Source organism: Narcine bancroftii, chromosome 6 (genome assembly GCF_036971445.1).
Source record: "Narcine bancroftii isolate sNarBan1 chromosome 6, sNarBan1.hap1, whole genome shotgun sequence".
Lineage (NCBI taxonomy): Eukaryota > Metazoa > Chordata > Chondrichthyes > Torpediniformes > Narcinidae > Narcine > Narcine bancroftii.
The window spans coordinates 153,653,888-153,667,010 of record NC_091474.1 but is presented as its reverse complement, the minus strand read 5'-3'; the positions used below and the strand labels follow the sequence as shown (position 1 = coordinate 153,667,010).

The following is a 13,123-nucleotide window of genomic DNA, read 5'->3' as shown; positions in this document are numbered from 1 at the left end:
CATTTTCGAGATGAAACTGTTATGGGCCTAGAGGACCCCAAAACCCAGCAGCAATAGAAATTCACTAAGACAAATGGTTACTTGAACAAAAGTTAACTTTTAATTATCTTTAAACATGAAAACAGGATAAAACTTTAAATAACTACTATTAACTTAACCCCCTTCTAACTCTAAGCATACATGTATGTAGTCTGTGCAAGTTCAGAAATGTTCTTTGATTCACAGTCCAATCTCACTTCTATCTCCTCCACATTTACTGGTATCAGGCAATTCTTAACATTTATGAATTTCACCAGGCTTTAGTGCTTGAAAGGTAAATGGTTACCGCTCAGGAAGGTTCTTGTTAGTTTTCAGAGAGAGATTTGTTGCTCGTTAGACACCCACCACTGATTCCTTCTGATCAGCCACTTCAGTGTCTTGCCGGCCCCATCAGGGTTTTCCAGATGATAACCTCTTTCTTTCAGGACACCACAGAGTTCCTTTTCTGTTTCCCTTATTTCAAGTGAAGCATTATGCGGCCAGCCAACTCCTCTTGTATGGACAACAAGGGCTTTGACCAGGCTGAACTAAGAACTCACAACTCATCTTCAAATGGGGTTTTTCCACAAGCTTCCCAGCTTGTCATGTTCCAGTCCAGCAGCTGCTGCTCAACTGTAGAAATGAATTCTCTCTCTCTCTCACACATACAGAGAAAACCACATTACCCTCTTAGAAAAGCCAACTGCACTCAAGACTGCGGCACCGGACCCAATCTTCTGAATTCATTCATATGTTGCTTTCCAAAACAATAATCCATTACTCCATCCCAATTAACACCTACTTGTGAAGTCCTTATAGGCATTCTTCTGGCTTGAGCAGAGCTCCAGCATTTTGAATTGTTTGTATCTGTGTGTAACCTACACTAAAAAACCTGCCACAATTTATCTCCTTTTAAAACACATCTATATACAATATAAAATATAACATAATTCATCACAATAACTCACCAGCTGAATAAAACCAGCATTGTTTTATTCAAAGGCACGAGGCTATTGCTGTCTTATCTATGAATTATTGTCCATCTATTAACAGTAGGTTGAATTTTAAGTCAATGTTTACCTCAAGTAAATGAGTTTTGTCATACTCCTTGCGATGATGATAGATGCACTGACTGAGCAAAGAATAAAGCTTTTCAAGTTGATCAACCGTGAAGTTATTGCTCATCTTAGTGGCCAATTGGAGAATATGCTACAAAATTTAAAAAAATGTACTGGTAAATTCATATTATCTTCAAATCCAGCAGAAAATCACCAAAAGCTTAGCCCAAAATAAGTAATATATTCTAAAACATGCATACAAGATGAAAATATTATACAGATAAAGGAGCATTCAAATATCTGTAATTCTTCTGCCTGCTTACAACCATTTGAGTATCTACTTTACAACCACTAAACTTAGTGACTCCGTTCTTATAGTTTACTCTCATTATATATCAACACTTATCAGCTGTCTATGTATGTGTACATATACATGTGTACAGATATACAAATTTGTGTGTATGTATGTAGATCTCTTTTGATTATTATTCCAATATCTCTTGGCAGGTAATACATAGGCTGTCTAAAATATGAGAAGGAAAACAACAAATGATACTTCATTTTCAATTTATTATGATTTGCTTAACATTAACAATCTTAAGTCCATTAATAGTTTAGCAAAGTGGTCAACCTAAAAAAAAGATTTCAGCTATGAATCATATGTCCAGCGTTTGTAGTGTCTTGCTTTTGAGTCTTTCTGTCCCAGTTGATTATTTACCTTCAATCGTGCATGATCCACAATTACTGGAGGGATGGGTTCAGGAACGTCTTGCTCCAAGTGGATAATTGTCTTCTGGTCCCCTTGTTCTGGATGACTGGGTTTCATCCTGCCCAAAACTAAAGGAGGTTTTCAGTAAAATTCCTTCATTCACAATAACCAGAGAGACAATATCATATAATTTTACACTTTAATTTCCAAAGAAATGTGGAGTATTTCATAAAATGCCTAACTCTCCACAAAAGGAGCAATAATAGATCCACATTCTGATATTCTGAATTTTTCCCCCCCTGTATCGCCGAGCCTGATTATCATTTAAGATGACTACAATCAAACATATGCTTGTAATAATTTTCATATAGCTATCTTGTGCAATGGCAATAAAAAAAATTCTACGGCACCTTTCATTACCTCAGGACATCACAAAGCATCAATGAAGTGCTAACCTAATGTTATTTGGTAGCTGTACATCAAGTGGCAATAAGTTCTCAAAACATTTCAAGAAACAAAAGCATTCGAATTTCATTATTGATCCCTGTTGCACTTGTCTTTTTTCTAAAAGAAATGAGAATGGGGATTCTTTTGGGAATACTTCCCTTTCCTTTTAGTAATATACTTTTTCACTAGCCTAGAACTTGCTGGAAAAATAACAGTATGCTAACAGCATCCACAAATATGTGTACATTTTTTTTTAAAATGTTAACAATATGGCATGAGATATGAATCAACAGGACTTGCTAAACAATATTGTACTAGGCTCGTAGCAATAGTTTTACAGTGACTGTCTTCAAGTTAAACTGTAGTGTCAATCCTGCATAAACTATTGATTTTAACATTTAATAAACTGAGTCACACTTTGAACAATAAAATCAATTTTCATTTCCAATCTGTAACATAATAAAGATACAACTCGCATTCTCCACAGAGTAATGCCTTAAATCAAAACAATGGTTAAATGTAAACACAGATCCATTTCTCCAGAGATTGAGGGTGTTTTGGATCTCAACTGCAATGTTTGCCAACTGATTAGGTTCTTGATTTATGAAATGTTTAGACGCTGTCAGAAAAAATTTGCACGGGAAAATCTCTGACCACTGAGCTATTAATCACATTGTTGTGGCTAATTAAAAGTTCCAATCAGACGGCAGCATGTCTTTGGAATAATAAACAAAGAGCTTCCCAGTCTGCTTACTAGATTGCTATTCAAGATGACCTGCAAAATGAGTTGAAAACCTTGAACAGAAGTCAGCCGATGCAGTTCGCTCTTCCAAAATCCTACCAGCTGTTAATCCTGAAATTACCACTATTTCAAGACCTCCCTGTGGGTGCCAATTTGATCATCTCCTGATTTTCCACCCATCAATTTTGTAACTGTGACATCAACACTCCAATAGACCTTGGTATCCTACAGAAACCTTCTTGCTACTTCATCTGCCATGTTTTTAATACAGACACTGCTGACTAGGCTAGCCTTGCAATCAATTTATTTTGAACAGGCAAAAGTCAATTTCTATGGCAACCAGCCACACATTGCGACCACTTTTTCCACCCTCGCCCACCTTCTACCCAATGCTAAGTGGCACAAACGTAGCCAGAATGTCCAGCCCCCATAGCAGCACGATTTCTTATCTGGCTCATGTGAATGAAATTGAGGAAATACAATTCCTAGGAGGGCATATTGCACTCTTGGAATAATCAATTGCAGGGTTTAAGACCAACAATGTTTTGATTTATTTCTCCTTTGCCATTAGGTATTGTTGACTCAAATGCAAACATCTATGACAGCGAAACAAAAAAATGGGCCCAATCTCCATAAATGCCTCATGATTGCTAGGAAATATTTGAATCTTGTTAATCTCCATCTTTCCCTGAAATGAGAGATTGGTACAAGCAGCATGCTGCGAAGGGCATACAATCAATGAGTTCCTTCATCTTGCTGATCATATTGGATATTTGTACCTGGAGCTCAGGCTACCAACAGTTTGAACAGGAATCTGTGCAGCTGCAGAGGCTGCGGGAGTGCTGAAGGTGAATTCATGGGCACTCGGTGGCTCTGAAGGGATCTGTTTGGTTCTCTTTCTCTGAATTGTGAGGGGCACTGGGCAATACTCATGGTGACTCTTTGTTTACATTACGGCAGACAAAAGTTGAAGTATACCATGTATATTACATTTTTATGTATAATTACATGACCACAAAGGAACCTTGATTGATTAATGGTCTAAAGGCCTGCCTATCTGTGACAATAATGCAAGATCTCAGACACTAAAAAAAAGAGAAAAGTATCAATAAGTAGAAAGAGAATGTCTTCAACACATGCATTCTATCTTAATTATAGCTGTGCTTTGCCTAACAGCAGCAAGTAAGTTTTCATTCTAATCCACAGCAAGTATGGAATCAGAGATAACAAATATGCAACTAATTTAGCATCAATGCAAAGGACATCTACAAAAATGTTAAGTGTGCAAAATAGGAATTCAACTACTATGTTAAAGCAAACTGTCAAAAGAGTATAGAATTAACTTGACCTGCAAATGTCAATTATCCTTTCAAATCTTAAGCCAAACAAGGCTACAAATCTTAAAAGTGATGATTACTTCAGAATATGGTTTTCATAATAATCCTGCACTATTAAAAAGCTTTGTAATAATTAGATTAATTATTTGAGCGGTTTCCTTGCCATTTTACTTTTGAAGAGTCGCATTTTGTACTTCTCAAAAGACATTGAGTGTTGGGAAATGAAACTCTTTTCTCTTTCCATTTATTCAGTTAGCGTGTCTTGATTGTGTACATTGTGTTTAATTCATGATGTAAAATCTGATCCAAGGTCACCCAAATGGCCTCAGATCTGCCTCCATTCCAACCTTAGAGGTATTTGGGCAACATTAACAGTTGAAAGCAAATAGTTAATAACACCCAGTTATTGTGATGTGCTGAAGCAATGAATAGATTTGCCTTCCTTGCCTGTTATTTAATTCTCATGAAAAAGATTAAATACTTTTGTAAATTTGCCATCCATTATCCCATTTCTCCTTAATTACTTTAAGTTAATGTGTTGAGCTAACAGTTTTATAGCAATTTATCTCAAATAGAATGTGTAGTACAGACTTATTTTACCAGTGACAACTGTAAAAGTGAATTTACAAAATGACATTCCAATGACTTCATTCAAATGTACCCATTAGTAAATAAATAAAATTACCATCTTTTTCAGGTCCTAGTGCTTTAAGATCAACATCTTCATTCTGAGAACACTTTGCTGCAATAGTTCCCTGTGTCGTATCAATGACAGTTTGTGAGCCATCTCCAACCAGCTGTTTTTCATCTTTCTCCCCCACTGATAATTTTGAGATTGGCACAAGCTGAGTCATGAACTCCTTGGTAGGTTCAAGCTCCTTTCCAGGTTCGTGTGTTGCCACAGATAAATCAATACCAGGTGTAGGATTACCAGATGAGCATGTCCTGTGAGCTAAACATTCTTGAACAGGTTCACTTTCAGCACTTGCCATAGATTCGTCACTCCACGTGCACTCATTTGGTACTGAACCCTTGCTAGGAGTGCATGGATCACTGGGTACACATTGTTCTCCTGGAGCAGTACTTGCTTTCCTTGCAGAATATTCATTTTTCCCATCTACTTGATAACCTGCAGACTCATCATTTACCTTGGATTTGGGATCACTCCTCCTTTTTTCCACTGTTCCATTTTCAAGTTTATTTCCGACCTGGCTAACATCCATGATGTCACATGATGATTCATCGTTGGTCAAAGAGAGATCTCCATTCTCGTGATAATCTGTACTAACTTCCAGTTCTCCATTCTCGGCTAGCTCACTTTCTTCACCTTGGTCACCATCACGATCTTCATTTTTAATATCATACTCTTCCTTCTTGAGGTGGCTTACTTTTTTGGGCTTTCTAATAATTCCTCGACCCCACTTCGAACGACGACGTGGTTTCCTTTTAATGTGAACTGTTGAGTAACAAATACAGGAATTAACTTTTTTTTAAAATTGATAAAATTAAACTGGTTATTTATTTGATTTTTTTTTCAGAAACCCAGTGATAATTATTCTGCTTGATAATGAGTATCTATGGCATGCAGCATAATGAAGCACCACAGTTTATAATTCTCAATAGGGGTTCTTCAGCATTATTTTGTCACAATTCTCATGGATTAAGCTCACTAAAACAACACCGTTTTGCTCCCAACCTGGATTAAAGCCTGGCTCAGAATTTCTGATCATTTTGAAAATGGAGGCCAGTACAGTTGTGAAACGTTGGAAAGCTTACTATAATAATAAAAATGAGAGTGAGTCTTTTGCACATTTACAAATTGACCAGCTGGTTCTTTTGATTTCCCAAGAACTTCTGAAAATGTACCCAGGAATACGAGGAAACTGTTAACTGCTTAAGGAACACAGCAGTCAACAGAAGCATGGAGCCCTTTGTCACTGTGCATTGTACAGTCCCAAAAACACAAATTAAACAGCTGCAATCTCATTCTCATTTTTTTTTCCATATTCTAGGATTGTATGATTTGGTTTTACACTTGTTCTCCAGAAATTATAAACAATTCTAAACTTAACATAATCTCAATCAATTAACTCTCCACAAATGAACATGGATATGTTGCCAGCATAATGATTATTTAAAGATCATTTGTCTTTTTTTCCATTCATCTTCTATATTCTGTGACATTACTTTGTTATTTGTTGGATGATTTCATGGTTTCATGATTTAGATGACATGGTGGATTTAAATCAAGCATACTATTTAGCTGTTAGTGAAGTGATTACGTGTATAACCTGTCCACAAGTCAACAAGCAGCTCTCTACATGTAAAACTAATTTAGGCGCTGATTTTGAATCCTGAGATTTGAATATATAAATGATAATTTTGTGTGAGTTGAAAAAGGAAAGCACTAATCTGAACATATTTCTACTTATTTTTTTGCTTCTTATTTTAATTACCATCATTACATGACATGTGCAGTCATAAAATGAATTTCGTTCATGTTGTAGCAACTGTGTTGCAGTGCAAAATGAAGAACGAGAAAATAATCAGATGAAGTCGAGTCGAAGTTCAGTAAAAGCCATTTACTTAAACAGAAATCCACAGGTTTTAAAAAACACTGCGTCCTCCAAATCATGTCATCGCATTGTGACGTCATGATGTCACTCAGAACCTCCCAAGCCAGTTCAATTAAGCCTCCTATGAGCAGCAACATGCCGCCCCCCCCCACCCCCAGAAATAGTGATGAGGCTAATAGCCTCTGTTGCCATTACTGTCCATCGCTCTTGGGTGGACGTCCATTCCTTCACATCTGGAGTCATGGCAAGGGCCAATCAAAGTCAAGATGAATGGGCTTTAGTCGGCCAATCGTAAATGTCTCTGGATGTCCCCCAATGTCCAGTACACAAGTTGTACGATTGATTCGTAGCACTCTGAAGGGGCCCTCATACGGCCTATGTAAGGGTGGCCCATGTGCCCCTCTATGCACAAACACACAGTCCTTTGGGATGAAAGGTATCATTGTTCCATGCCTTGACGTGGGAACTGGGGCCAATTTTCCAAGCCACTCCCGCAATCTTCCGAAGACTTCAGTCGGTGGCACCTCCTGTCTGTATGGTGAGGGCACAAACTCTTCAGGTACAATGAGTGGGGCTCCATAAACCAACTCGGCCAATGAGGAGTTGATATCTTTCTTGGGTGCTGTTCTTATTTCCAGGAGGATCCAGGGCAGCTTGTCTGCCCAATCAGGTCCCTGGAGGCAGGCCATCAGTGCAACTTTCATGTGCCTATAGAACCGCTCCACCAGGCCATTCGACTGTGGGTGGTAGACTATTGCGTGATGCAGATGTATTACTAGCAGTCGCGACAAAACACCCCAGAGTGCAGAGGGCCTCTGTCGGGGGTGACGTGTGTGGGTAGGCCAAACCGAGGTACCCAAGCTGAAATAAAAGCTCTGGTGCATAAATCGATCGATAAGTCCATCATGGGAATCGCCTCTGACCACCTAGTGAATTTGTCGATAGCTGTTAACAAGTACCTAGACCCTCGTGACCCCGAAAGTGCGCCGTAGTGGCTGGAAAAGCTGAAGTGGCGCCTTCATGTGCCTGTGCACTTTTGCAGATTGACACGCCCCTGCCCAGTGCATAACCTGCTTTTTGAATCCAAGACACACAAACTGGTCGGCTATCAGGTGGACCGTTGCTCAAATGGAGGGATGGGTTAGTCCATGAATGGCATCGAAAATGCAATGTCTCCATTCAGCAGGGACGATAGAGTGAGGCTGATGAGTGAAAACGTCACACAGGAGAGTGGTACCTTGCAGCCCAAAGGTTGCATCCCCAAGTGGCAGGCTCGTGACAGCAGTTCTATAAGCCGGGAGTTCATCATCCTGGTGCTGAACTTTGAAGAGGGCATGTACTGCTTGAACAAAGGAGCGAGACAAAGCGTCATCCACCACATTACTCTTACCAGAAATATGTTTAATCCTGGCTGAAAACTTGGATACTTAAGATAGATGGCATTGCTGGCGGGCTGACCAGGGATCTGATGCCTTCACAAAGGCAAACGTTAGCAATTTGTGGTCAGTAAAAACTGTGAAGTCCCTACCTTCCAAAAAATAGCAGAAGTATTTGACCAGTAGATACAGCGAATGTGCTGTATTTCGTTTCTGGAGGGTGGAGGTGCCGACTAAACATGCTAGAGGCTTCCATTGTCCATTGGTGTACAGTTCCAATACGCCGCCTACTGCCACGTCAGACGCGTCTATCATCAAGGTAGTTGGTGAATCCATTTGTGGATGGACCAGCAATGTTGCCTTCGCTAGGGCATCTTTGTCTGCTGGAATACTACCGTCGTTTCTTTTGTCCACTTGAGTTCTTTGGCATCGATGGACAGGAGGTCAAGGAGGGAATTCATAATATGAGCTGAAGAGGGTAGAAAGCGATGATAGAAATTAACCATCTCCACAAATTCCTGGAGTCCTTTGATCGTATTGGGCCTCACAAATTTGATGGCTTACACCTTGCTAGGCAATGGAATGACACCCTGGCTGCTGATCTGATGTCCCAAGAACCAAGAGGAATGAGAAGTGAGATTGGACTGTGAATCAAAGAACCTTGCTGAACTAACACGCAATTTACATACAGGTGCGCTTAGAATTAGAAGGGGGTTAAGTTAGGTTAGTAAAGTCAATAGTGATAAATTAAAGTGTAATTCTGTTTTCATGTTTAAAGTAACATTTGTTTAAAGCAACTTTTGTTTAAGGAACCATTTGTCTTGGTGAATATCTCTTGCTGCTGGGTTTTGGGGTCCTCTGGGCTCATAACAGTACCCACGCACCAAGTCAATTTTAGAAAATATCCTGGCCTCATGAAGATTATATGGGGCACAAGGTAGTGGTCTGCTGTGGTAGTGTCATTGAGACACCTGTAATCCCTGCAAGGTCTCCAGCCTTCCATGGCTTTGGGCACTATATGTAGTAGGGAAGCTCACAGGTTATCAGACGTCCGTATAATTCCAAATTCCTCCATTGTGTAGAACTCTTGTTTTGCAAGCCACAACTTTTCAGGTGGCAGGAGTTGGGCATGTAGAGGAGGTACTTGGGTGAGGATTTGGTGTGCGATGCCACATTTGGGCGTGGCAGGTGAGAACTGGAGGAGTGAGAATGTCCGGAAACTCCAAAAGAAGTTTGACAAATTCTTTGTTCGAGGGCTCCATGGCGTCTAGTTGTGGGGTGGGTAGTTCGGATTTTCCAAGGCAGAAAGTCTGGAACATGGTGGTGTTCACTAACCAGTACTCTTTTAAGTCCAACATCAGTGAGTGGGCTCTAAGGAATGTCATTCATTAACTCTGAAGAGGCATGGTCCCACAGGTCATCGATATGGAGGTGCCGTGCAGCTCGTTCATGTCATGAGAGTCAGTAAATCTGGAGGAGGGCTTTTAGGGCTTCATATTTGCCGAGAGCTAGTGGAAATCCACTCTCGAGGGCGCTTTTTACATGATAGTACTTAATGGCGTCCACTTCTCTCTATCTTGCAAATGTGGAACTGCGCCTCAGCCTGCCCGAACCAAACTTCAGGTTGAGTGGTCCAAAAGATAAGCATTTTGAGCAAAACCACTGTGTTGACCATGTTGGGTCCATAATCCGTTTGGGCCTGTTGGGGTCACCAATGCAGCAACTGGGTCACAGTGCAAAATGAAGAACAAGAAAATGATCAGACGTAGTCAAGTTGAAGTTCAGTAAAAGTAATTTACTCAAACAGTCACGCGCAGCTTTTTAAAGCTCCGTGCGTTCCAAATAACATCATCGCATTTTCTGATCTTATGATGTCACCTGAAAGCTCCCAAGCTGGTTCAAATAAGCCTCAGGTGAGTTGCTACAATGTATTACTATGTGTGTAAATAAAAACCACATTTTCCAGCACGTGATACACACGGTTGGCTGGAAACCAGAAGCGACATATGATGGTTGTCCATGGAAGCAGCTCAAAGAAAATAAAATCGGTTAAGTGTTAAACCTGTGTAAAGTCATTCTTCTTGAAAGAACACGCATAACAATTCACATTTTACATTGCATTTGGCACAGTGGGTGGACACTAAATTGAAACACATTCTACATGCAAGATGGACGCCACCTAATGGTCGACATGGATATGGTGAACTGAAAGGGCTGTTTCTCTACTATGACTAATATGACCTTTAATAACTATATGCAATATTTAATTGGCTGTTATCAATTTCAAAACAGAAATGGCTCATGCCAGATATAGCATCACTCATATCTTGTGTCACATGGCATCAATAAAAACACAGAAATGCTGGAGGAACTCAGCAGGTCTCTTCAGCATCCAAAGGAGGTAAAGATACATTACCAACGTTTCAGGCCTGAGCCCAAAATCTGGGGTGAGTACATGGTCGTAGAGTTTGAGAGCAGCAGGGAGTGCAGAGGGGAGCAGTGAGAGAGATCCTCATGGAACTCCTTTTGGAGAGAGGAAAACTTCTTCACGATAGGCATTCCTCGAAGAGATTTTGCAGTGGAGCAACTGTATAGAAACACGGAAGTCTACATACACTGTGACGGTAGTAAAAACACAGAAATGTGGAGGTCTTCCAACATCCATAGTAGGTAAAGAAATATTATTGAAATTTCAGGCCTGAGTTATTTTTTCTCCTCCATTAAAATTTTTTTTCCATTTCCTATGTCTTGTCTATTTTATGTACCTGGAAACCTGTAGCAAGTACGAGTTACACAGCAGTGTGTGTGTGTGTGTGTGTGCGTGCGTGCGTGCGTGCGTGCGTGCGTGCGTGCGTGCGTGCGTGCGTGCGTGCGTGCGTGCGTGCGTGCGTGCGTGCGTGCGTGCGTGCGTGCGTGCGTGCTTAAAAATTTTGCTCACATCAAGCTGCATTATACGTTCCGACCACATGGTAGCACTGTAGAATGAATCTTGTTCCAGGAATCACAAAGACTATAATGGCTGTATCATGTTGGACTACAGTACATTGTTGGTTCAACTTCTCTCTGCATCCTGTAACTCCCAATATTTTTGAGTTGCAATTTGCTGGAAGTGGAAATTCCTAATCATATAGCAAAGTGCCAGCCTATCTTGGTGCTCAATGAACAGCATGATCAAAGGATTATCTTCTCAACCATCAAGATTTTGAAATTGAAATAGAATTAGGATAACTGAGAAGGGGATCAAATACAGAAAGAAAAAGAAGGAAAGATTTTATTAAGAGAGGTATTAACACAGCAACAAAGAAAATAAGAAAAAAACAGTTTAGTCTTTTGGATTAGAGAAGTTATTGGCATTGCATCAGAACTATCACATCATTACACTGTTATTTACTGGATTGTCTTTGGAGAGTTTAGTTCACAATTAATGAATAAATCCAGCATTTAAAAAATAATTGAAAGGTAAAAAGGTGAATAGATTATTGATAAATTTGAGAGAGAGAGAGAGAGAGAGAGTTGTCTCAGCCAGTGTGGGTGAGACAGAGAAGCTTGCTGAAACTGAAGCAGGAAGCTTCTTGGAACTGAAACAGAAGCTCCAGAGGGAAGGATGGCTGAAAGTACTGGCTGTCTGGTGTTTCGCTTGGAATAAGAGAACAGAAAGGAACTCTGTGGTAACCTGAAAGAAAAAGGTTATCATCTGGAGAACCCTGATGGGGCAAGTTTCATCAGTGAGACACTGAGGTGACTAATGGTGGTACCTCAGTTGTGGAAATCCTGGAACAACACATCTCTACAAAACCTACAAGAACCTTCCTGAGTGGTAACCATTTACCTTTCGAGCCCCAAAGCCTGGTGAACTTTATACATGTTAAATTCTGTGCACAGTATAAGAATTGCCTGCAACCAGTGAACTTGGAAGAATAGAAGTGAAATTGTACTGTGAACCAAAGAACTTTTCTTAAATTTACACACCATTACATACACGTGCACTTAGAATTAGAAGGGGGTTAAGGTTAGTTAAGTTAATAGAGATCAGTTAAAGTTTGATTCTGGTTTCATGTTTAAAGATAATTAAAAATAATTTTTGTTTAAGTTACTACTTGTCTTGGTGAATGTCTATTGCTGCTGGGTTTTGGGGTCCTTTGGGCTCTTAACACTATTATCATTCAAACCACTTCATTCCTTCCCCTATTCTTTTCCCCACTATCTGTAACATTCCTTTTTGCTGGCAATTCCTCTCCTACCCCCAAGTAGCCTTTCACTAAATCCCCCACCCTCACAGCAACCTCTCACCCCATCCTTCCTTCGCCTAAACATGCATGATCATCTTCTCCTAATGCCCTTCAAGGCATAAGGTCAAGTATAAAAGTTAACTAGACAAACCAAGCAATAAGACAGAAGTACTGACATCCAAAAGGAAATTTAATTTTCAAATAGATTATTACTTTGGACTTGCTTGACTGAACACATAGAGAGGACACATGCAGCTGTGAGATATTTCTTTGGAGAAACAGAAGAATTATGTTTTGGTTTTTTTGGCAATTAGAGATCAATTAAATTGGCCAATGTTGCATTATAAACCAAAACACAGTTTGTCCTGCCTTGAAGGCAATTGATATCTCAGTAAGAGTTGGAAGTTTAGGCTTGGAAAAGCAGCCAAGAGGCTCACTAATGTGTTCATTACCACTTACACTGCCTATTCCATTCATGGCTTCAAGTCACTTTGGTGAGGAACCTGACCTATTGTTCCCTCCAGCAGTGACTAATTGAATGAGTAAACCAGACATTACCAAGGATTCAAAGGGAGTTACATGCATACTGTTTACTTGCTCAGATTTGTAGTCTTTTGAAATATGAAAAAGA

The 13,123-nt window shown here is 39.8% G+C and overlaps 1 protein-coding gene across 6 annotated transcripts in view; it reads right to left on the bottom strand.

The window, feature by feature from the left end:
* Nucleotides 1-13,123, bottom strand: part of atad2b (ATPase family AAA domain containing 2B) — a 169,073-nt gene that overhangs the window by 15,814 nt on the left and 140,136 nt on the right. For all 6 annotated transcript variants that reach the window (XR_011340434.1, XM_069886403.1, XM_069886398.1 and 3 more), the window contains 3 exons: nucleotides 4,997-5,767; nucleotides 1,795-1,913; nucleotides 1,099-1,227 (listed from right to left, as the gene is read on the bottom strand). Coding sequence is in view for 5 of the 6 variants with exons in the window: in XM_069886403.1 (XP_069742504.1) it covers nucleotides 1,099-1,227; nucleotides 1,795-1,913; nucleotides 4,997-5,767 (1,019 nt within the window). In the remaining variant the exon portion in view is untranslated. The remainder of the gene's footprint in view (nucleotides 1-1,098; nucleotides 1,228-1,794; nucleotides 1,914-4,996; nucleotides 5,768-13,123) is intronic.